This window comes from Pyricularia oryzae, chromosome 6, assembly GCF_000002495.2.
Source record: "Pyricularia oryzae 70-15 chromosome 6, whole genome shotgun sequence".
NCBI lineage: Eukaryota > Fungi > Ascomycota > Sordariomycetes > Magnaporthales > Pyriculariaceae > Pyricularia > Pyricularia oryzae.
The window spans coordinates 49693-73073 of NC_017853.1; the positions used below are offsets into that span (position 1 = coordinate 49693).

Sequence of the window (23381 nt, forward strand, 5' to 3'; positions counted from 1 at the left end):
GGAACACGTCAAACAGGCAACCAAATCCGCTCTAATTCTCATGCATCCCTTGGAAGTTGGAAACATGGAGTAGCGGCCGGAAGGCCGGTCCCAGGCCGTCTGGGGGCGCTGATGGATCTGCAGGTGTCTTGGTGCCAATACCAACGCTTCCCCAGCAAAAGCTCCGGGTTAGCCGCTCTGGGCGAGTTCGCCCACAACCCACAGCACTGTGCCTTGCTGACGCTGGTTCTACGGTGCCTTGGCGCCGATCCTGGTTGACGTAATCACAAGGCGAATTGCGCTGACTTTCAGCGCCACTGCTGCACAACCTGCTTGACGTGTGTAAGACTGGGCAAACGATTTGTCCATAGCTGTTCAGCTGCGTGCGTGTATCTGGTAGGCTGTGTGGTATAGCATCGCGAATAGGATCCCGTTCAATGACGAAAGCCGATGCTGTCCCATGTGCCGAATCATCCGTGCCATCGTAGATCGACGATTCCACAAGAGTATAGAAAGGACTTGACAACCGCCTGTTCATTCTGCAATTCGTTTGTTAGACAAGCCTCTCACAGCCTGCAATCGCCTACTCACCTACTCACCTACTCACCTACTCATCAACTCACCAACTCGCAAGGTCTTCTCTACAGCCATCGAGCTTCATCATTAACTTTTGATCCACCCAACAACCAACCTCAAAAACCTCTATTCATCATGCAGCTCACTACCGTCCTTCCTCTGGCCTTGGTCGCCCTCTCCTCGGCCATGCCCGAGCCGACTCAGGCACCGGCCCTGGCCCAGGTTGAGCGTCGTCAACAGACCACCGCAACCCCCACCAACAGCGCTTTCAGCAGCGTGACGAGCCTCGCCTCGCTTCTCGGCCAATGCGGCTCGTCGCTCAGCTCCCTCCAGAGCAACTTCCCCGCCATCCCTACCGCCCTGAACCCCTACGTCGGCCTGGTCTTCCAGGACTCCAACTGCACCTTCACCATGGCCGAGTCGGTCAGCTCCGACTTTGTCAAGCTGTCGTCCGACGTGAGCGTGTGGGCCTCGACCAGCTGGAGCTCGGTCAAGGCCGCCAGCAGCACCTGCTCGCCCGTCTTGAGCACCCTCGGCCTTAACCTCGACAACCTCAACTGCTCGCCCAGCGTCGCTGTCGTCTGGACCGGCGGCAACCAGACCAGGACCGAGAACTTCAGGATGATTGGCGTCACCGAGGCCACCGCCACACCTACCCCCACCAACACCAACGGCGGTGGTAGCGGTGGTAACGGCGGCAACGGTGGCAGCAACGGCGCTGGTCAGACCTCTGCCACTCCCAGCCCCACCGGCAATGCTGCCGCCCTGGCCAAGCCCGAGCTCGGCGTCTCCATCGTCCTGGGCGCCATTGCCGGATTCATGGCTCTCCAGTAAATTGGGGAATACTAGCCTATGACGGCTGGATGATACGAATATTTGTATAGATACCTAGTGGATAATGTGTTGTGAATAGGAAGGGATTGGCGACGGAACTTAATACATATCTGGCTTCTGTTTTGCTGTACGTTTTCAGAGTAGCTGAGGAATATATTGCCTTGTCATACCTTACTTGCCATTTTGCGCGTGAAACAATTGCATATCGAAATGTGTGCCATCCACGGCTACAGGCGAAGACGGGATGGCATTTGTGTTGAGAAGAGCAACCATAACTGGACAAGGGTGGGGATGTCTTGGACGCTTGACGTACGTGCAGGTGTATTGGATGTGGGGAACCCAAAATGGATTATCACGTGAAACTGCGAAAGAGACGGTGAAGCCCCAATCCATGTTGAAACCTTCTCCCCAGGTTTGCTCAAAAACCTTTGCAAAAACTACACCGGTGAAATGTCTCCCAGTGGAGCATAACAAATCAAACATATTGACATTGTAGGATTTGATACTGTCGCTTTGGCTTTGGCTGGATCACCAGACATGGAGATCACGTCGGGAAATGTATCAAATGCCAAGAACATGCCAGTCAGGCTTGAGAGTTCTAACGGGCTCCTCCCCTCAACTCCAGAGGACTCTCAAACTGGATTGCTGTGTGACAATCAAGAGTTACAGGTCGTCTATTGCTACTAAAACTCCAGTTCATGCACATGTTCAAATCCCGCGAACCCATATTTCCAGCTTGCCGCCTGGTCTCGATGGTCTTATTGGGCGATTGCCATGATCTCGGCCAACAGATACCACAACCGACAGGCTAGTTGTCCAGGCCACTGGTGACTGGATCCCAACAGACAGGCTTGTACTCGTCCGTCTTCAGCTCCTTAACCTCCTCGGCCGTCAGCTGGAAATCATACACGTCGGTGTTGGCCTTGATGCGATCCTCGTTGACACTCTTGGGCAGCGGAACAAAGCCCTGGTCCAGGCTCCAGCGGATCAGCACCTGCGCCTCCGTCTTGCCATACTTGTCCGCGAGCTTCTTCAGGACGGGTTCGCCCCAGCGCTCGCCCCGCACAAGCGGGCTGTAGGCCTCGACGGCCACGCCGCGCTTCTGCAGCCAGCCGACGACGTCGTCGCGTGCGCACCAGGGGTGAATCTCGTACTGGCCGACGCTCAGCACGCCGCCCGCGCCGGGTCTCTCGGCCTCGAGCTCAGCCATGTGCTTCTCCAGTTCGTCAAGGTGGTGCACGCCGTAGTTGCTGACGCCGATGGACCGGACCTTGCCGGCCTCGACCGCCTCGACCAGTGCCTTCCACGCGCCCTTGCGGTTTTCCGACCCGCCGTAGGGACAGTGCAGGAGCATCAGGTCGATGTAGTCGAGCCCCGTCTCCGCCAGCGTCTTGGCCACCTGCTCCTTGGCGCCGTCATAGGTGATGATGCGCACCTTGGACGTGAAGAAGATGTCTGAGCGAGGGATGGACGAGGTTCGGATGGCTTTGCCGCAGCCGCCTTCGTTGCGGTATGAGGCGGCCGAGTCGATCTACCGAAAAAGGTGAGCTTGTCAGATGACGAGTCCAGTACAATACGGGGCGGGATAAACCCACGTGTCGGTAGCCTAGACGGAGTGCGTCATTGCAACACCTCTCAGCTTCGTCAGGTGGCCTGTTCGGTAAAACCGTTAGCTTTTTGATGAATGCATCACAGTGCATAAGCCTCTTTAGAGTTCTCACGTCTGCCAGAGCTGGGTTTAGTTAGCATTAACATTCAATGGTGGCCAGACTAGTGGGACAACTGTCGAATCATTTGGTCAATGTAAACATTGGGGTCATTAGCCTACACCAAATCCGAGTAGCGGCATCTCATGACCGCTGGGCAGCTTGAAAGTTGACTGTAGTGTGAGAGAGGACGCCATCTTGGAATATCGAATGTCAAATTATCGCCACAAACTTGTATGTTTTGAAAATTGAGAGCTTATATGAGTTGAGTCTCTTAAGCTGGAGCTTGTAACAAGTCTCTGGTACGCCTATCCTACCAGGTATGCCCTCATTGACTCGTGGAGACGAACGGAAGGAGCGGGGTAGCTTGAGTGGTTCGCCCCAGAGAGGTTACTCTACTTGTACTATTACTGTAGCCTCAGGGCTCATCCTTGAAGCCCAGAGCTCCACCAACTGAGCCGCGGCGCCGTGGCTCAATTCGTGGCTTTGTTTGTACGTACCGTGGCTGGTACCTACCTAGGTAGGTACATGGAGCGCTCGGTCACCTTGCAACGCAAGGGGTCTATTCTGAGCACTGAGACCCAGGGCGATTTTATCCCTCGCGGGTACCCCTAACCCTGCAACAGGGGATTGAATGAATTCCTTGGTGACCCACTAAAGTTCCCAGTGGCGACGACATCGTGCAGCAAAATATTGAGCTATCAACGCTCCTGCGCTCAACCATCCAATCCCGAAAACAGCCAACCACCACCACATCCTTCCCACAATGGCATCCCGTGCAACATTTGGGAGCCCTGCGCGGCTAGTAAGAACGTCGTCACTCATTTCAAATTTGTTCACCACCGGCCAACCTCTCACACGTCCTGCACGAAGCTTGTTCCACGTCGCAAAGCCTAGAGCAACGGCTGAGCATTGCCAGCGCCGACTTTTTTCCAGCAACATCGACAGCTCCTCGGCCACTTCTATTTCTAGGACAACAACCGGCTCAAATAACGACAATGCGGAGGAGCTGACATCAATGAAGGCCGAGGAAGTGGTGGTGGAGGAGGCTTTCGTGGAGGAGACCATCATAGAAGAGACTAGGACTCAAGACGGTACAATATCACCAGAAGCAGAGGCGGAATCCGCCCTGGAATCCGAAGACCCAGACGCAACCCCCTGGTACCTCGAGGTCGAGCCGCCGCGCCACCCGACCCTCGTCCCGCACGACATCCCGCTACCCCCCACACCGGCCGACTCCCCAGCGCTGGTCGGGCCGCTGATCAAGTTCGTGGCTGAAGACCTGGGCGTGGACGACTTTAACGTGCTGGACCTGCGGACCGTCGAGCCGCCGCCCGCTCTGGGCCCCAAGCTCATCATGATGTTCGGCACGGCGCGAAGCGAGCGTCACCTGCACGTGTCGGCGGACCGGCTGGTGCGGTGGCTGCGGGGCCACGGCGTCACGGCGCACGCCGACGGCCTGCTGGGGCGCAACGAGCTCAAGACCAAGATGCGGCGGCGCGCGCGCAAGGCAAAGCTCATGGGCGACACCGCCTGGGACAAGGGCGACGACGGCATCAGCACCGGCTGGATCTGCGTGAACCTTGGCACGATTGGGTGGAAGCCCATGGCGCCCGAGGACGAGGTCGTCCGAACCGACGCAGAGGGTCGCATCACCGGCTTCGGCACACCGATTGAGGGGACTACTTTGGTCGTGCAGCTGATGACTGAGGGCAAGAGGGAGGAGCTAGGGCTCGAAAGGTTGTGGAACGGTGTGCTCAAGAAAAGCGACAGAGACAGGGCCGAGATTGCTGCTGCTCAGAATGTCGAGGACGTGCCATACTTCCCGCCTCATATAAAGCGAGGAAAGCGTGGCCGCCGTGCTTGATGCTCCAATAAGAGGAATTGAGTGCATCGTTTGTACATTTTGTAATATAAGAGCCGTAGCCAGGTCGAGGTTTGAGCTCAATGTATGGATAACTTTGGTATATATCAACGGCGGACTGCATTACATATCTCGTGTGATGTTAACGTGTCGACTGGCCTAATAATATGAGCTTGTGGAGTAATACCCATCCAGCGAGGAATCTCAATGCTACACTGGAATACAGACACTTGAACATGGCCTGACTTCAACTCGTCCTCGTCAGGCCCCACCGCATCCCTGGCCTCGATGCCCTGAAAAGACCTATCAAGGTGCAGAGTAGCGCATAAAAAATATACACACGCATGCCAGAAGTTGGCTGCGTAAGAGCTTATCATCCGCAATTTGGTATGACAAATATCAACCCATCAGACCAGTAAGGTTAGACGGGCTGAACTCAGCACCCGAACTAGCCTAGTCTTGAGTCTGGATCTTGTTGTCTCCAGCAACAACCTGAGCGTAGCTCGGCGGCGCAGCTCCATCGCTACCACCCTCACCAGCATTGGTCTGCTGCGGCGGCCTCGAGTTCGAGGCCTGGTTGTTGGTGGCGTTGTTGGTCGTACCGTATGTCGGGCCAGCACCGGACTTGTTGGCGCTGGGTCGGGGCTGGCGGGCGGGGCCGCGCGAATTTTGGTTCTCACCGTTGGCGGCCACAAAGACGTAGGTCACGCGCTCGGCATCCCGGTTGTAGCCACGCTCGTATTCATACTGCTCTTCAGGGAAGCGGGCGATGATATACCAGGAGTGGATGAGTCCAGGCAGCTGTGTCGCTTGGAATTAGAGACTCTGGAAATGGCTCGAGTAAGACAATCTGGGAAGATGACCTACATATCCAAGAATGCAAAGGAGAATGTTGATGAGGGAGTCGGCAGAGCAAAGGCCGCGCTTCACCCAGACTGTTTGTTCGTGGCATGTTAGCGCCCAGGCTTTTGACGTGACGAAAGTCGCAGATGGATGCAGGCTTGCGGGGTTGAGCGGGTCACTGTACCTGGCAGAGGCGGAAAAAGGATGGCCAGAAGGCCGAGAAAGATGTCGGCGGAACACATATCCAGGTGTTAAAGTCGCAAATATCGATGCGGGTCGAACTGTGGTGATGTGTATGTCGCAGGCGCGGGCGTAAAGAAAGATGTGGGTTGGTGTTGATAAAGTAGTTGAGAAGAGGTCGGCGGAACCGAGGCGTTGGATCGGCGAGAGAATGACGCGGAGAACGAATGACCCAAACAAAAATTCCAGAGGGCGGAGATAGGTGAGTTGCGTAATGGAGTGGGTTCCTGCGCCCCGCATGATCGCGCTGGGCTGAGCTTCCGCGTGCATGGGTTTAATTGACGGGCGGCCTCCAGCTGTTGTCGTGGCACGTGCGCAGGAGCGATCCTGACTAAGCCAGGAAAAAGTTACCGCATCCAAGAGATTGTCGCGACTCGCGACGACCAAAGGAAAAGTTGTCACAGCCTCAGAGTCCAGCGACGGGGCAGACGATAGCAAATCTCACTCGCCTATTATTTTGATTGCTTGTTGCGGTGACCGCCATACGAACTAACCGCTGCGCCAACAAATGGAAGCATCCATCAAATTCACCTTTCATCCATCGATTCTGCGCGCTTTCTGAATCCGTGACCTCCCTCCACACGCGCAGGGGCGTACCAGACGCCATGGATGATCTGGAAAATCTCGAGCTTTTATCCCTTGTCTCCAAGGTGACGTCGGAGCTCAAGAACCATATGGGAGTGGATGACAAGGACCTTGCCGACTACATCATAGCCAACCGCCTGGAATGCGACGGCTTTGAGGCCTTCAAGAAATGGATGGACAGCGAGTGCGAGTTTCCACCAAGTTTGATCGAGAGTATTGACAGACTGGTTCGCTCGATGCACCCGAAGCTCAGAAACAGCAGCCAAAACGCCGACCTGTCAGCACCGACGACAACGGGGCGAACGCAGGAGCAGAAGAACGAGCTGTTCAAGGGTCTTGCTGTTGCCGATACCCAGCCAGCCCTTGCCGACGAAGGACCCGATGCGATCGATGATACCCTTGCGTTGCTGGAAGGCCTGGCTCCTAAAGGGAAGCCGGAGAAGAAGGATACCTCGAGGGGGGCTAATGGTCACGACGACTACAGGAAGGAGGACCGAAATGGAGAGAGGACGTCGTATCGGAAGCGGTCTCGAAGTCCAGAGGCTGGTTATGGGGATTCGCGTCACAGAAGGAAAGAGCAATACAGGTCTAGGTCTAGGTCTAGGTCGAGAGGAAAGGATCAGTACGGCCGGCGCAGTCGACGAGACAAGTACGACGACTACAATGACGGCTACGACCAGAAGCCAGCACGACAGGATCTGGATGATACACCCGTGTTGCAAAAAGTCTACGATGGACACGTCACAGGAGTGAAGGACTTTGGTGCTTTTGTCAACTTGCACGGTGTCAAGGGTAAGGTTGACGGTTTAGTTCATGTCTCGGCTCTAACAGATGGGCAAAGGGTCAGCCATCCATCGGATTTTGTCGACAAGGGCCAGCCTGTGAAAGTCAAGGTCATCAAGATCGAAGGCTCACGGATTGGCCTGTCCATGAAAGAAGTCGATCAACAAACGGGCGAGGACTTGGCGCCAGAAGTAGGGTTCCATTCCGGTGCAAATTCCATGGCTCTTGGTTCAAGGCACAATCTTAGCAATGGGCTGCTAGAAGACAAGGCGCCAGATCTCAGCGCCATCAAGAACACACTACCCGGCAGGAAGCACAAGAAGCGTATGACTTCACCTGAACGCTGGGAAATCCGACAGATGATTGCTTCGGGTGTTGCCAAGGCCTCCGACTACCCAGAACTGGAAGAGGATTACAACAATGCGCTTTCAGGCGAGGGTCAGATGGAGCTGGAGGAGGATGTGGATATTGAGATTCGAGACGAGGAGCCACCATTTTTGGCTGGTCAGACCAAGCAATCCCTTGAGCTGTCGCCAATCAGGGTGGTCAAGGCACCTGACGGGTCTCTCAACCGTGCAGCCATGGCAGGCACCTCGTTGGTCAAGGAGCGAAAGGAAATCCGGCAACAGGAGGCTGAAGCCGCTGCTCAGGCCGCTGCCACCAATGGAAAGGTTGATTTGGCCTCTCAATGGGAGGATCCCATGGCAGACCCCGACAAGCGCAAGTTTGCGGCCGACATGCGACGTACCATGCAGAACCGTCCCAGTGAAGCCGTCCCAGAATGGAGGCAAGCAATCGCACCCAAGAACCAGTCTTTTGGCAAACGCACCAACATGACCATCAAGCAGCAAAGAGAGTCACTGCCCGTCTTTGCATTCCGTGAGCAGTTGATCAAGGCCGTCAAGGAAAATCAGATTATGATCGTTGTCGGTGAAACAGGATCTGGAAAAACGACTCAGTTGACTCAGTATCTAGCCGAGGCCGGCTTTGCTAACGAGGGTGTAATTGGGTGTACACAACCTCGTCGTGTGGCAGCCATGTCAGTCGCAAAGCGTGTGTCTGAAGAGGTCGGCTGCGAGCTTGGGCAGGAGGTCGGCTACACGATCCGTTTCGAAGACTGCACTAGCCCTGCCACGAGAATTAAGTACATGACGGACGGTATGCTTCAGCGTGAGATTGTTATCGACCCTGATCTGAAGCGATATTCGGTCATCATGCTAGACGAGGCTCACGAGCGGACCATTGCCACGGATGTTCTCTTTGCTCTCCTAAAAAAAGCCACAAGGCGAAGGCCTGATCTCAAAATTATCGTCACATCAGCTACGCTTGATGCTGACAAGTTTTCGGCCTATTTCAACGAATGTCCCATTTTCACGATCCCGGGTCGAACATTCCCTGTCGAAATTCTTTACTCAAAAGACCCAGAATCGGATTACCTCGATGCTGCGTTGACAACCGTTATGCAGATCCACATTGACGAACCCCCCGGAGACATCCTGCTGTTCCTTACGGGTCAGGAAGAAATTGATACCAGCTGCGAGATTCTATTTGAACGGATGAAAGCATTAGGGCCTTCGGTCCCCGAACTAATTATTTTACCCGTATATTCTGCGCTCCCTAACGAGATGCAGAGTCGCATTTTCGATCCTGCACCACCTGGCAGCAGAAAGGTCGTCATTGCAACCAACATTGCCGAGACCTCCATTACCATCGACCATATCTACTACGTCGTCGACCCCGGGTTCGTTAAGCAGAACGCCTACGATCCCAAGCTCGGTATGGATTCGCTTGTTGTTACGCCCATTTCCCAGGCTCAAGCAAACCAGCGTGCCGGTCGTGCCGGACGTACCGGTCCCGGTAAATGCTTCCGTCTCTATACCGAAGCTGCTTATCAGACAGAAATGTTACCGACTTCAATCCCTGAAATCCAACGGCAAAACTTGTCCAACACCATTTTGCTTCTCAAGGCCATGGGTATCAACGACCTTCTACACTTTGACTTCATGGACCCGCCACCCATCAACACAATGTTGACAGCTTTGGAAGAGCTATACGCCCTCTCGGCTCTTGACGATGAAGGGCTTCTCACTCGACTCGGCCGCAAAATGGCTGACTTCCCCATGGAACCATCACTGTCCAAAGTCTTGATTGCATCGGTAGAGATGCGTTGCTCCGACGAGATGCTCAGCATCGTCGCCATGCTGAACTTACCCAATGTATTTTACAGACCGAAAGAGAAGCAAACGCAGGCAGACGCCAAAAAGGCAAAGTTTCACGACCCCAATGGCGACCACCTGACCCTGCTCAACGTCTATAATGCTTGGAAGCAAAGCCGATACAGCAAACCCTGGTGCGCCGAGAACTTTATTCAGTTCCGGGCGTTGACGCGCGCGCGAGATGTGCGAAACCAAATCGAAAGAATCATGCAGCGCTTCAAGTACCAGGTGATGTCGTGCGGATCCGATACGAACCGTGTCCGACAGGCGCTATGCTCCGGTTTCTTCCGTAATGCAGCACGCAAGGACCAGCAGGAAGGTTACCGTACACTGATCGAGGGTACGCCGGTGTACCTGCACCCGTCCTCGGCGCTCTTTGGAAAGCACGCCGAGTGGGTCATATACCACACGCTGGTGCTAACTACGAAGGAGTACATGCACTGCACGACAAGCATCGAGCCCAAGTGGCTGGTCGACGCAGCCCCTACCTTCTTCAAGGTAAGCGCGTCCGACAAGCTGAGCAAGAGGCGACAACAGGAGAGGATCCAGCCGCTGTACAACAAATTCGAGGGCGAGAACGACTGGCGGCTCAGCGCACAGCGGAGGGCGGGAAGGGGTGGTGGTGGTGGTGGCACTTGGGGTTAAAGACGTCCAACGTCTTGGGTTACTGTATAATGAGAATTGCTGGACCGTATGGAAAAATCTCCTTTGCAAATCAAGCATTAGAGTTGTTTCAAAAGTCTCATTCATTGTTCTATTGCATTTATGTTTTATTTGTGCTATGTGCCGCCGCACTGGAGCGGTCCATTGGATTATGTACTCTGCCTCCTGTTTCATCCGATTAGTTTTTTATAACCCAGCATTTACTAACCACGATACACGTGGACTTTTCTTTCCATTCGACATAGCTCTAGATGCGAAAATCTAGGGACCGATGTCTGGCAAAGATGTACGAGGTTTGTGTGATAGTTTCAAACCCGAAGGTGTTGCACCCTAGCGATGCGCGGGCACAAACACCAACACATCCGGGATCAGTTTTCCACATCTCCGTCACCACCGCCCTCGACGTCGGGGTTGTCCACGCTCGGCGCGTCACGCAGATTTTCTCTCGGCATCTTGTAGTCGAGCATTAGCATCTGCGGCAGAAACAGGCGGAAGCTGGGTTGGACGTCAAGAAGGTTCTTGACGATTGTCAGCTCAAAGTCTGGGTGCGTGATCCTGGCCGTCTCGAGGTGTAAATTCATGCCCGGCAGCAGGCAGCGCAGCAGGTCGCGGTCGACGATGAACGACGCCACATCGTCCTTGCCCCGTGTGAGCGGCATCATGTGCAGTTTGGGCGTGTTGGCGAACCCGTCCTCGACTATGCAGCGCCTGACCACCAGCACGCCAGCCGGCTTGTAGTGGCCCGTGACCTTGTCGCCGCTATGCAAGGCCCTGAAAAGGCGGGCGATGGGCTCACTGGGCTCGCGCGTCTCCACGACCTCGTAGTAATCCGCGCGGGACTCTGAGGAAATGGCTCCCGCCAACTTGTCCATCGTGGGGTCCTCGTCGCGGAGCTTGTGGAGGTCGATGGTCCTGGCGGCTGGGTACATGTCGGCCAGAAGTGTCAAGGTGCTGGTGAAGACCAGGATGGGGCGGACCGGTCGGTTCCTAGCCGGGTCGACGGACATGCGGTCGACAAAGCAGTCGGTTTCGTCGGACAGGTTGAAGATTGTCCGGCAGGCGTAATTAAATTGGCCCATACCGCCGGCCAGGGCCCTGTTGATCAGGGGGAACTCGATCTTGGCCAGCTTGCAAACGGCGCGGGCGCGAGCTAGATCGGCTTCGTACTCGGGGCAGACATCGTGCTTGATAACGTAGTTGATGAAGTTCAGGATGGTGTCGACACCGAGCGCCATCATGTCTTGTTCTCCGGCTACGTCAAAGGGAAGGCGGGTGGAGCTGTTTGGGTTGAAGCTCTGATTAGCCATGGACGTCGAAAAACGGGTGATTATTGGTGTTCGGGGATAATCCATACAGGTAGGCAGCTACCACACCGGCAAAGTCGACCGTCCAGCCCTCGTCACCAGGTGTGAACCAGCGAGGGTCATCTCCCCTGCGGTTAATAACGTCATTTGCGGCGGCCATACGCTTCTCCGCCTTGCTCAAACCAGCGAGGTCTTCTTTGGAGATTCCGTTGGCGCCTGTAAACTGACGTTGAGAGGTATCGATGCCGCCCATGTTGAGGTAACGGCTGAACATGAGGTCACGGGTGGAATCCAGTCGACGTCGACCACGATAGCGTTGGATACACTCCTCGATACGGCTAGAAACGCTTTGTCAATGACTTGATAAGACGCAGCTGGGGATGCTGTTAGCAATTTGACTCACTCGACGAAAGGAGTCTCACTGCCAAGGTTCTGAGATCAGTATATGGTTCCAAGATAGCAGAAGCTGATGGATGAGACTTACGGATCGTATATGCGTTTCTCCTCCTCAAATTCCTCCACAGTCATGGGTGGATCAGCATATCCATCTGTAATTTTGCAGTACTTTAGCTTGCTGATACTGATCCCGCCGAGGTGTGGACGCAGGCAGCCTACCCTCAAATCCAGTTCCCCGAATCTTGTTCAGAGCCGTGGGGCCTCTCTGAGAGGCATTGTTTCGTTTCCGGTTCTTCTTTTTCTTTGCTGGGTCGGCGAATTGTTCTGCACTAGGACTCTCCTGCTTGGCAAGCGGCTCTCGCTCAGGCTCGGCATGATCCTGGGAATCAGTGAGCATAATACTGCATATGGGTATATCCTCAACAGGGGTAGGCATATCTTCGTCCTCTACTGTTACGGCTGCAGGTTTCACCTTGCTATCCGATTCCATGGTTCGAGCTTCAGAGACGCTAGGGCCGTTGGATGCTTGATCTTTGATGGTGATTTCCACCGGCTTGTCTTTACACGTGGTGCTCTTGCCGCTAGTGTTGACCATGTTAGACGGATCATCCGTGGCGACTATTGGCGATGTGTCGGCAGAACCGTCACGTTGTGGTTTGTCTGCCTCTATGACAGGATCTCTGGCTGCTGGCTGTCGTTTAGCAGCTCTGGGATGTCGAACTTCTTCCATTGGCTCCTGTATCTTTGGTGCTGTTATTCCTCCAGGCGTACCGTTTTCTGGGACATCAAAGTCGATGTCGTTCAGTTTGATCCTAATTCCGGGATCGGAAACTGCTCTGATAGAAGTTGTGGATGAAGTGACAGCAGAGTGACGAAAGATATCAGGGATGCTGCCCTTGAATCTGTCGCTTTTGTACCATTCCTTTTTGCCAAACGGCATGTTTGCGGGAGGAAACAGATATCCTCGGGGAATAAGTATTATTAGAGCACACGAATTCCAAACGAGACAGTTCAGAAAAATGTAATGCAGCGCGGTGCAAACGCACAAAGACAAAAAAACACGTGTTGGAAGGGTCGGTTTGGATATCTGCTGTGTTACCAGGAACGGAAGGAGCGGAAATCTTCAAGAGCATACACGCCCGTCCAACAAGGCTCAGGCTGTTTGTTACCAACGCGTTTTCCGCTGCATTCTCTAGGTAGCCATGGAGCGGTAGCCATGAGCACGGTCCATCCTCCATGCCTTTTCACAAAGCCTACAGTTCCCCATGCTTGATGAAGAAATCAGGGGCGTCCAGCCGTATGGGAAATCTTCCCTGTTACAAACGCAACGATTCGACGCCCTGTAGCGAGCGGGCCAGCAAAAGCAAGATTAGAACTTGCCTTTGCAATTTCCACGACCATTTTAATCAACAGAAGATCCCCAGCTCTTTGTCTTTTTTTATCCCTTTTTCTTTCTCGCCTTGCTTTTCGCTCAAAAATATTTGAATGCGGGTGGGAGATCCACATTATCCTATGCCCATTCCGATACCACAAAGAGGTCCAACACAAAAACACCCGCGTTTGCAATGGACCAACTTCGCAAGATGCAGGCAACAGTTCCAATTTCCCGAAGCCATAACGGCTACTAACATCATGCCGTGTAATAAAATGGCCATGGGATAGAAAACGAGTCGACCACAAGAGATCCGCCAGGTGGTCTGCGTCTTGTGGAAGTTGATTGTAAACACGAATAACAGCTAAGCGATATTGAATCGGAGCGGGAATAAAAACACCGCCACGTTAGGCATTGATCATGTCGCACAAGAATCAGTCCGTGATTATATGGTCAGGTCAGCATGCGGCGACAGCGAATCCCATCGGCAGGCAACGTTGCGCCTTGGGGCTGCTGACCTCTTGCCGAGGGGACACTGGAATATCACATCGCGTGTTTTTTTTTTTTTTACTTCCCAGTGTCGTGGCACGAGTTAAGGATAAGGGGAGCCTGAACACAGATGCACTTTGCTCGCAGTCAGGTGCAAAATCAAGGCAGGAGTGCAGGGAGCAAAATCCACATGATGAGGCAGACGCAGTGTAATTGAGCACCAAATCGCCAGGGCGTTAATTCATTGGGCTGAAGCCTCCCATGCAGGCTGAAAGCATCAGCTAAGGGAGCCCGGCCTTAGGCGATTAGGAGTCGGGGTGGCTGAGTCGGCTTTGCATTTGCCCCGCCACTATTGACCCGGAATGGCGGTGGCCCAGCGACCTATCGCTACGCCAGATCGGAGCTTGGGGTGAGTTTTTATACTCGTCGTATGGGGGAAATAGAAAGAAAGCATGGGTCTCTTGTTTTCCGAAAAGTATAAGCCGAGGAAACTGGTGAAGAACATGCTAAAACGCGTTGGCTGCCTCTAGCTTGCCGCCCAAGCTAAGGCGCAAGTGTTACCGCCAAAGTACCTCACTGGGCATTCACTGCGTACAATTGCGACTTAGGTACCTTACAGTAGCAAGTAACCTCGATGGGCATCCATCGAATCCGTCAATAAATCCTTGTCACCCCAAGTCCCACCGGATACGTGACCATGCAGGATTACAGCTTTAGCTTGGTCCCTTAACTTTACCTAGCCGCATGGTCGCCTGTCAGTCACCTCCTTTTCCCATCCCGCCCTCCTATTATTATCTTTTGAACAAAATCTTTTATTTGTCTTCAATCCTCCCTAGACTTTCCAAATTTCTTGTTTCTTTTTGTTCTTTTTGCTTTTGGGCAAGATTTGCATACCACTTCGACCAATCCGAATCATCTTCGCATCTCGGAAGAAGAACAGCATCGAATTAAAGACGCGCAATCGCTGCTTTACTTTCCAGGGTCTCGGAGCAACCCCACGGCGCCACAACCAGGTGTTTGAATTTTATGACGTCTGCCCATTCTGTTGCGACACAACGACCCATTTATCGATAGTAAAAAGAGCAACACATTGGCGATCAACACCCTCTGTGCGTCTCGTCGCACTCAAATTCAGGGCACAGCGTCCGAGTGTTTCGAGTTGGGCATTACCTAGTCTGGCGACGACCCGAAATAGCTTCTTTTTTTCCCCAGTTAATTTTTCGAATCCCCCTTTTTTTGGCGCACGACAAATTCCACATACGCGCCCGCCTATACACATCCCGCCCTTCCTGAATCTCCTGCAATGCTCGCAACCAAGATCATACCAGATCGCAAAGATCTGGTCGACTACAATTATGCAGTTGCGGGACAGTAAGTGCACTAAACCCAAATTACACTGTTCATTGCCCCACAGAAAGATACCAGACGAACGCCTGCGAACTACAGCAAACGCCCCCCTCAAATTAATCCTGAGCTCATTGTCTAACATCTTCTCTGTTGTCGCTCCCAGTGCCGGCACCCTATGCGATCCAGATGGCGAACTATTCATCAAGCCCGCGACGAAGCAGGAGGTCGAGTTCTACGAGTCGGCCAACGCGCAACACCCCGACCTCGCCGACATAATGCCCGTCTTCATGGGTACGCTGCAACTCAACAACCACACCGATATTAGCTCCATCAACGAGCAGCTCCCCGTCGTCTCGGACGTGCTTAGCGAGCACCTGAAGGAGGAGGTGGTGGCGCTGGCACATCAGCTCCATCCCGCCCTAGAAGGCCCGGCGCCGGGCGAGGAGAGCATCGCGTGGCGGCCGAACCGCAACAAGAAGATCGCCACCGACATCGCCATCGTGCTTGAGAACAGCGCCTACGGCTTCGCGCGCCCCAACATTATGGATTGTAAGCTCGGCGTCAGGCTTTGGGCTGACGACGCACCCGAGGAGAAGAAGCGGCGGTTCGACAAGATCAGCGCCGAGACGACCCACAAGGAGCTGGGGTTCCGCGTCGCCGGCATGCGAGTGTACCGCGGCTCCGAGAGGGACGAGGAGCTCGACCCGGAGGAGTACAAGAAGTACGACAAGGACTGGGGCCGTTTCAGCGTCAGCACCCCGACGGTCGTCGAGTCGATGCGCAAGTTCCTCTTCAACCCGCGCAGCGGCGTGAGCGATGAGGATGCGAAATTTGTTGCCGAGGCCTTTTGCGAGGAGCTGAAAAAGGTGGAAAAGCGCCTGGCCGCTGAGGAGACGCGCATGTACTCCGCATCACTTTTGTTCGTTTTTGAGGGCGACGGCCCGGCTCTGAAGCACGCCATCAAGGTCAACGCGGAGGCGGCGGCGCGCAAGGAAGCACGGATGACGGAGAGGCAGCGGCTCAAGGATCTGGCGAGGCGTGAGGCTGAAGCCGAGGCCGCTGCGCACAAGGGTCGGTCACCATCAAATGCCGCAGCCCGAGTTGACAGCGGTATTGACGTTAGCGGGGATAACGATGTGCTAACGAGGAAGGCTGCCGGTGCTCTAGACGATTATGATGATGAAGACGATGACGACGTGAGCAGCGACGGGTCGGTGGAAACCCTTGAGCCCGTCCTGCAGTTGAGGTTGATCGATTTTGCGCACGCCGCATGGGTACCTGGGCAGGGGCCGGACGAGAACGTTCTGAAGGGCGTGAGGAGTCTGATCACAATATTTGATGAGATGTCCCGATGACTCCGGAAACTGGCTGCAGGCAGCATATATTCATTCTCGATCTTCTCTACTCTTTCTTGGGGCGGCCTAATACCACCATTTATTTACCGATGAAATATGTTTAGAAAACTACATATATGGCCTGGAACTGGTTACTTTCTTGTGTATCTCACTTCCCATTTATTGAACTTGCTTTTCCTGTGGGAGATTATAGCTTCATAATACTATAATCCAACTTCAAGAAGTCGTAGGCATTTCTCTTCAGGGTTGGAGTATACCAAGGTTGAGAAACGCGAACGTAGAGTACATCCCTACTTGTTTCTCATTAAGTCACCCCGCAAGTTTCCTATATCCTTGGCCTTATATCCTTGGCCCTATATTTGGGACTGGAAAAGACCAAGAAGTTTCAACCAAACATTATGCGCCGACAACAGCATCGGCAGGGCCCAAATCCCCGCCTTGCCCCTGCGTCATCCTCCACCCCAACGCCCCACCGGTTCACATACGCAGCACATCCCTGCAAGCTTTGGTTGGGTCTTCGGACTCGCAAAGCTCAAGCTCGTAGCGGAGCTTCGTCGTAGCTTCAATTTCCTTCGTCCGTATAATTTCTAGTACCAAAATCACTACACAACCCGCTTCAGAAAACAAGGCCCTGGAAGATCTTTTCAGTAGCCAGGCATCTCGAAACACATTCCCAGTAAATTGACCCGCAAAAGCATCTAGTCGCTGGGTTATTGCCATGTCTATCCCGGGTTTGGGGCTCATCCCCGAGAAGGTACCTAAGCCTACATACCTAACCCTTACCCCAAACTACATTCGACACCCTCCCACACCCCCTTGACTCAACATTGGATGTTTCCTATGCTCACGCCAGGGACGATGTACTACTCTAGCCTGCAACCTCAGCCTCCCGAACATACACCCTTGAACCGCGTCAGGAATACCGCTTCTCCGTCTCGCACGGCGCGTCCATCACCATCACCCTCACCAGGGGCACGGCCGAGCGCGACGGCACCGAGCTTGCCCTCAATGTCGCCTACACCCTGTCGGGCGTAAAGTCGAAAATCCTCTCCTGGCACGGCGCCAACCTCTCAATTGAGGGCATCACAGACCACGAATCCGTCGCGGGCCCCGACGACGCCGCGAACACCGCACACCTGAACCTGCACGCGTTCCTCCAACGGTCCCGCGAGGCCGCGGCCAGGAACAACGGCGGCGGCCGCTCCGCACCCCACGGGCCGCGCGTTCTCGTGGCCGGCAAGACGGGCTGCGGCCGCACGAGCCTGGTGCGGACGCTGGCGGCGTGGGCGACGCGGACAGGCGCGCAGCCCATGGTGGTAGATGCGGATCCGGGGGAGGGGTTGTTGACGCTGCCTGGCACGCTGTCGGCGGCTGTTTTCGGGACAGTCATGGACGTAGCGAGCGAGGGTGGGTGGGGTGCAGCGCCGAGCAGCGGGCCGAGCGCCGTGCCGGTCAAGCTGCCGCTCGTGTTCTACTATGGGCGGCGGCGGGTGGAGGAGGATAGGGATCTCTACAAGGGGGTCGTCAATTCTATCTCGTCGGCCATCTCGGCCAGGGCGGCGGATGATCCGGCTGTCAGGAGTGCCGGGATGCTGATCGATACACCGCCTTATGTGGAGGGCAAAGGGGCTGATGTGTTGATTCACATTGCAGAGGAATTGAATGGTATGGACGGACTAGATGGATTGCCCTTTTCTTTCTCCAGCTACGGTCCCGAGGTTCCGCATGCTAACAATTGTGGCACAGTAAACATAATCGTGACGATTGATACGCCCAGCTTACACACGGAGCTTACGCAAAGATTTTCTGGCGTCAAAAACGTTCTCGGGGAGCACGTATCCGTGGTGGCGCTGGACAAGTCTAGTGGCGTCATGGAGAGGGACGAAGGTTTCTTGCAGCACATGGGAGAAGCGAGCATCAAGGAGTATTTTTTCGGAGATGCCAAAATCACTCTCAGCCCTTTCACTCAGCAGGTCGCCTTTGATGAGCTGGCCATCTACACGTCACCCGAAGGTTTGCATTCTTTTTTTTACTTTTTTATTGATTTATTCCCCCCTTTCCTGCCCTGTAGGGCACGCACTCGTAGGCATCTTACTAACCCTAAACCTCTTCCTAGCTTCTGACTATTCAGCTGAGCCTGGGGCATTGGAGCGAATCCCGCAGCCGCTGCCTGAAATGGCTCACTGGGTTCTGGCAATGATGGACGCGGCACCCAACGACCCGCCGCACAAGATTCGGTATGCGCCCGTGTCGGGATTCGTGTACGTCGCCGCCGTGGACAAGGAAAGGCGGCGGATGAAGATCCTGGCCCCCGTCAGCGGGAGACTCGGAGACAAGCCGCTGGTCTGGGGGAAATGGCCCGAGCCTCACATCAACCTTCTCGGCTGAAACGGACGGCAAAATCATGTCTGGGGCGTTGCTGGATTTTTGTTTGTCAGATGGATGGCTGGCTAGCTGACGATGCCAAGTGCAACAGTGCACATCGGGGTTCAGGTTGGCTTTTAGACAATAGCGAGGCGTTCGGTTTGTGGGTTGGCGCTTGCTAAACCCAAGGTTTCGGGAATTGCCCAAAAAGGTTTTACCCATCTGGAATTCACTTTTCCGTGCTGCCCCATTCTCAAGGGTGGCTTGGGGGTGCTCCCGCCACCGACTCCGTTCTTTTTAATTGTAGTTGACAGCATGTCAGCAAACCGCCCAGGCCGGCGAGGTATGGCCCCTTTTGTGATTTGTAAACCTACCTGAAAGCTGACCTCTCTGCGTCGGCGTTGGAAACTTGATGGATTATTTCCTGCGGCAGGTCACGACAAAACAAAAGAACTATCGGGAAGAAACGACTCACTTGGCACGAAGCCATGGGCCAGCTTGGTCCCCTTCTTTGACTGTCAAGCATGGGGCCGAAAACAGCTCTCTTTAATCGCATAGAATCCAACCCACATGGTTATCTGGGACGGCCCTTCTTGGCGTCGTCTTGCTTGCAATAACCCCATAACAGACTGATTGGCTTGACTGACAGATACTTGACTCGATCTCTCTCTCTCTTGGAATCTCGGGCTTTACGCGAGCCTAGTTAGTACTAGCAGATTATCATCGTCGCTTGCTCGGGCGATCGACGCCATCGTGACTTTTTTAGTAGGCTCCTTTTTTTAGCACCGTTTGTATCTCGATCTTGCAGGAACACTGGCTTTTTGGCTCATCCGGTCGACGGGAAAAGGCAAAACCACGAGTCCAAGAGGTCTCAGCCTCTGAGTAGTTCCCATCCCCACAAAGCCTGATGTACGCCACCAAAAAGATTTGGAAGAGTCACAGCGCGTTTCTGATTCGACTGTACGAGAATCCCCGTCTCCTTCTTTCTCCCCATTGCTCAAAAAGGTAGACAACATAGGGTGGTTAACCACATAGCGTGTAGTACAACACCGCCATACCTGGTTCTGAACCCAGACGCATGAGGCGCCAACTCAAGCCTAGTTGGGACTTGGCTGACACCATCACCATTTCTGGCCAGTGTCGTTTGGCAATTTCTTGTTTTCTTCTCGGTCTAATTCCACCTTATCATCCCCCCGTGCCGTTCGCCCCTCTCTTGTTCTTCTCGACAGGAGAAAAGGAATGTTAATCAACTTGATCTCCCGAGGCAGTTGGAAAAAGTGCCGAGTGGCGCACGGCTGGCATGCCACCATCCATCCCTGTCTCTTTGCTGTCCATGGCGGTTTGTCAAGTGGTGACTGGCTACAATTTGCGCACATAATCCAGTCCGAACAGTGAGTATATTTGCTTCTCCTTTTTAATTGCACCCCCTTGTGTTGTCCCCTGTCTTGTCTCGCCCAACCCGGCGACGCCTCATCGCACCACATTTCTCTATCGATCTGTCATACATATCCAAACTGATTGCGGAAGACCGTCCACAGGACAAGGCACAGGCAGGGATCGCCGTGAGCGTCGCCTTGGCTTTTATGGTACATCAACATTCTTGGTGGGTTACGCCGACTCAAAAACGGTCAATCGCACTGGACATCACGGGGACAATCTGGCTGGAGAGGGCTGCTCTAAATCTCTGTCGAACCCCACGCTACTCACCGCGAAGAAAAAGACGATCAGCAACCAAAGAAAAAAAAGATTGGCTTTCGTCTTTATGCCTTGATGCGTTGGGTCAGAAGCAACAATATCCCGCAGTGTTGCCCTGCGCCTTAGACGATCTCGCCACCGATTGCCAATTGCAGCCTACCACTTAACTTCGCGTATTCTGTTTCTTCACCGCGATTTCCTCTACAACAGAACCAGGTCATCATGAGGACATTCCTTGAGGACGACGCAACGTCGTGACCTTGGATCTGCGACCTCTGACTGCATCAGGTACTTGCTTGCATTGCCTGGTAACATTGAACTTTTATTCAGCAGCACACTACTTCTTCTATCTCGGAACTCCCTCCACGATGGTCTTCTCACCATGTCGTCTCCAACGACTGCGTACAACCCTAGCATGGGCCTGTACTTTCGAGACCCGCGAGAACTCATGGCACTCAAGCTCATATCGCTATGCGTCGGTACCGTGAGCTTGTGTTGCACTCTGGTTGCTTCATTTCACTTTCTGCGCATGAGACGAGTGTTCCGTCACGAGTAAGTGTGCTTTTAGCATTGCATCAAACCCTGAGAAAGAAAACTCGACAAGTTCTGAGAGCTGGGTTAACGCATCGACGCTATCACGAAAACTATCAGCTTGATATTGCTATTGTTAGCTGCTGACTTGCTGAGGGGAATCTGCTACGTCGGATTCCCGTTGGTCTCGTTTGCGGTGCACCAGAACCGCCGCATCCAAAGCGGCGCGCCTTTTTGTCAGTTTAGCGGCTTCTCGCTCACGGTCGGCATAGAGGCAGCCGATGTCGCTGCCCTGCTGATAGCCCTGCATACGGTACTGTACATTGTACGGCCCCGTAGGCAGGGCGGCGGTAACGGCCTCTACCCGTACCGCTACTGGGCGTATACAGCCGTCACAATGCTTCCCGTCCTGGACGCGTCGCTGGCCTTTGTCGGCGGCATGCCCGGCTTCGAGGACACGGGCGCCATGTGCTACCTCCCGCTGCGCCAGCGTTGGTACAGGATGTACCTGGCCTGGGTGCCGCGGTACGTCCTATTTTGCCTGATCGTTGCGCTGTACGTAGGCCTGTTCCTATACGTCCGCTTCGCGCAGTGGAGGTACGCCAAGGCCCACGACTGGTCCAGGCGCTCCTCGGAGACGGCCGCCTCGGCGACGCTCGTGTCTTCCAGCACAACCAGCGCCGGCGGCCCTCAGAAGCAGATGATTCAGATGAACGACCTCCTGCCTGACGGCAGCACGGCGGCCACAAGGAAGAACAGCGCCGTATCGTCGACGCCTGGGAAGATGCCGAGCTCGCCGATGGGGAGTCGGAAGGCATCGCAAGATGGAGGTGGTCAGGGCAGGGATTTGCTTGCGGCTGCTGACTACACGCCCTCAAGGACGACGGTTGATTGGCAGGAGGCTGACCAGCGGCGCAAGTCTGTCAAGTTCTCGCCCATGGTTTGGAACCCCGAGACGGCCGCCGGGCTCAACCAAGCAAGTGAGCTTTCAGAGGCGCCAGAGATGGTCCGTCCAGCAGACAACAGCTCTCGAAACACGCCCGTTGATGGGCTCAGTAATCGTCGCATGACCTGGAACTGGACAGAGCAGCTCCAGTTTCCAACAAATACAACGCCACCCCTTAGGGCCCGTCTGTCCATGTCAGCGGCGCCTGCAGGAGAGGCATCAAAGCCGGCAACTAGCAGGACGCGCACTCGACAGCCGCCTCCTTTTTCGCCGCTGATTGACATCTCGCTAGAGCAGTTGCCTGAAGAAATCCCCAAGCAACGCCAGCGACGGAGCACGACTGCATCGATGTCTCTCTATGTTCCTAGTGGTCCTTTGGGGAGCACCCTCGAACTTGGGCGTATGGGGCAAGCTGTGACCCCGAGCACCTCTGCCCTCGCGTTGATAAGCCCACCCTCTCAGGAGACGGACGACACACAAAGAAACCAAAACCTCCCCACTACTCCACTACCACCACCGCTGGCAGCGACATTTACGAGATCCAAGATGGCCACCACAGACGACGCCCCAGCACGGCGAGGGTCTGCCGCAAGCGACATTGGCGGCAGCACGCTGGCGTACGAGAGTGGGACACAGGTGACCAAGACGCGGTCGAGGGTGCGCAAGCAGCTCATCATGCTCTTCATATATCCGCTACTCTACATCGTCATGTGGATAGTGCCGTTCCTGAGCCACGTCCTGTACTTTGACAACTACTTCAACACGACCCAGTCGCAGCTCCCCGTCCAGCCCCTGTGGCTGCTGTGCCTCAGCATGGCCAGCCTCTCGATCCAGGGCACCGTCAACTCGACCCTGTTCATGTGGCGCGAGCGTCCCTGGAGGTTCCGCGACGAGAGGGGCTTCTGGGGTCCCCTGAGGGAGCGGGTTCGGGACGGACTGGGGAGGGCAGGTGGCGGCGGCGGCGGAGTCAGGGGGTGCTGGTCCGCTTGTCTTGGGACCCGGGGCGGAGAGAAGGATAGGAGGAGAGGCGACGGAGGGGCTGCCTCGGGCAAGTCTAGACAGGAGATGGTTAACGATGGGGCTTTGGCCAGGATCAGGAGACGGCAGGAGATGGCGAACGAAGCTACGATTGCTGCTTCTTCACCGAGGAAGTCCACTGCTCCGAGAAACTGGTGGGATGCCGAGGATCAGGATTGATGAATCCACGACTCTGTTCGGTTTAGACCAGAATCTTTAGGCGGAAGGGCTGATCAAAATACTAATGGGATACAGGTACGGAAAAGCATTTGTTAG

General features: G+C 54.6%; 9 protein-coding genes across 9 annotated transcripts; 6 read left to right on the forward strand and 3 right to left on the reverse strand.

Annotated features, from left to right (window-relative positions):
• Positions 1-51: 51 nt before the first annotated feature.
• On the reverse strand, positions 52-3484 carry MGG_08810 (2,5-diketo-D-gluconic acid reductase A). Its single transcript, XM_003719112.1, has 4 exons — positions 3218-3484; positions 3111-3121; positions 2985-3042; positions 52-2920 (listed from the first exon to the last, which is right to left on the reverse strand). The coding sequence occupies exons 1-4, from the start codon at positions 3290-3292 to the stop codon at positions 2198-2200; spliced, it is 867 nt and encodes a 288-aa protein (XP_003719160.1). The 5' UTR covers positions 3293-3484; the 3' UTR covers positions 52-2197.
• MGG_08811 (uncharacterized protein) lies at positions 330-1570 on the forward strand. Its single transcript, XM_003719113.1, has one exon. The coding sequence runs from the start codon at positions 430-432 to the stop codon at positions 1387-1389; it is 960 nt and encodes a 319-aa protein (XP_003719161.1). The 5' UTR covers positions 330-429; the 3' UTR covers positions 1390-1570.
• MGG_08809 (uncharacterized protein) lies at positions 3374-5201 on the forward strand. Its single transcript, XM_003719114.1, has one exon. The coding sequence runs from the start codon at positions 3862-3864 to the stop codon at positions 4960-4962; it is 1101 nt and encodes a 366-aa protein (XP_003719162.1). The 5' UTR covers positions 3374-3861; the 3' UTR covers positions 4963-5201.
• MGG_08808 (uncharacterized protein) lies at positions 5040-6260 on the reverse strand. Its single transcript, XM_003719115.1, has 3 exons — positions 5987-6260; positions 5827-5894; positions 5040-5760 (listed from the first exon to the last, which is right to left on the reverse strand). The coding sequence occupies exons 1-3, from the start codon at positions 6042-6044 to the stop codon at positions 5413-5415; spliced, it is 474 nt and encodes a 157-aa protein (XP_003719163.1). The 5' UTR covers positions 6045-6260; the 3' UTR covers positions 5040-5412.
• Positions 6261-6410: 150 nt separating this feature from the next.
• Positions 6411-10569, forward strand: MGG_08807 (pre-mRNA-splicing factor ATP-dependent RNA helicase prp22). Its single transcript, XM_003719116.1, has one exon. The coding sequence runs from the start codon at positions 6648-6650 to the stop codon at positions 10269-10271; it is 3624 nt and encodes a 1207-aa protein (XP_003719164.1). The 5' UTR covers positions 6411-6647; the 3' UTR covers positions 10272-10569.
• MGG_14151 (uncharacterized protein) lies at positions 10382-12929 on the reverse strand (the record flags this gene model as incomplete). The annotated part of the gene is made up of 6 exons (XM_003719117.1): positions 10382-11567; positions 11644-11931; positions 11997-12014; positions 12078-12141; positions 12209-12607; positions 12761-12929. 6 exons carry the CDS (start codon positions 12927-12929, stop codon positions 10658-10660), a joined length of 1848 nt encoding a protein of 615 aa, XP_003719165.1. The 3' UTR covers positions 10382-10657.
• A 1620-nt stretch (positions 12930-14549) lies between these two features.
• MGG_14150 (uncharacterized protein) lies at positions 14550-16820 on the forward strand. The gene is made up of 2 exons (XM_003719118.1): positions 14550-15221; positions 15361-16820. Exons 1-2 carry the CDS (start codon positions 15154-15156, stop codon positions 16550-16552), a joined length of 1260 nt encoding a protein of 419 aa, XP_003719166.1. The 5' UTR covers positions 14550-15153; the 3' UTR covers positions 16553-16820.
• A 284-nt stretch (positions 16821-17104) lies between these two features.
• On the forward strand, positions 17105-19704 carry MGG_08804 (Clp1). Its single transcript, XM_003719119.1, has 4 exons — positions 17105-17306; positions 17425-18217; positions 18299-18565; positions 18669-19704. Exons 1-4 carry the CDS (start codon positions 17271-17273, stop codon positions 18938-18940), a joined length of 1368 nt encoding a protein of 455 aa, XP_003719167.1. The 5' UTR covers positions 17105-17270; the 3' UTR covers positions 18941-19704.
• Positions 19705-20993: 1289 nt separating this feature from the next.
• On the forward strand, positions 20994-23287 carry MGG_08803 (uncharacterized protein; the record flags this gene model as incomplete). Its single annotated transcript, XM_003719120.1, has 2 exons — positions 20994-21163; positions 21263-23287. The coding sequence occupies 2 exons, from the start codon at positions 20994-20996 to the stop codon at positions 23283-23285; spliced, it is 2193 nt and encodes a 730-aa protein (XP_003719168.1). The 3' UTR covers positions 23286-23287.
• Between the last annotated feature and the right edge of the window lie 94 nt (positions 23288-23381).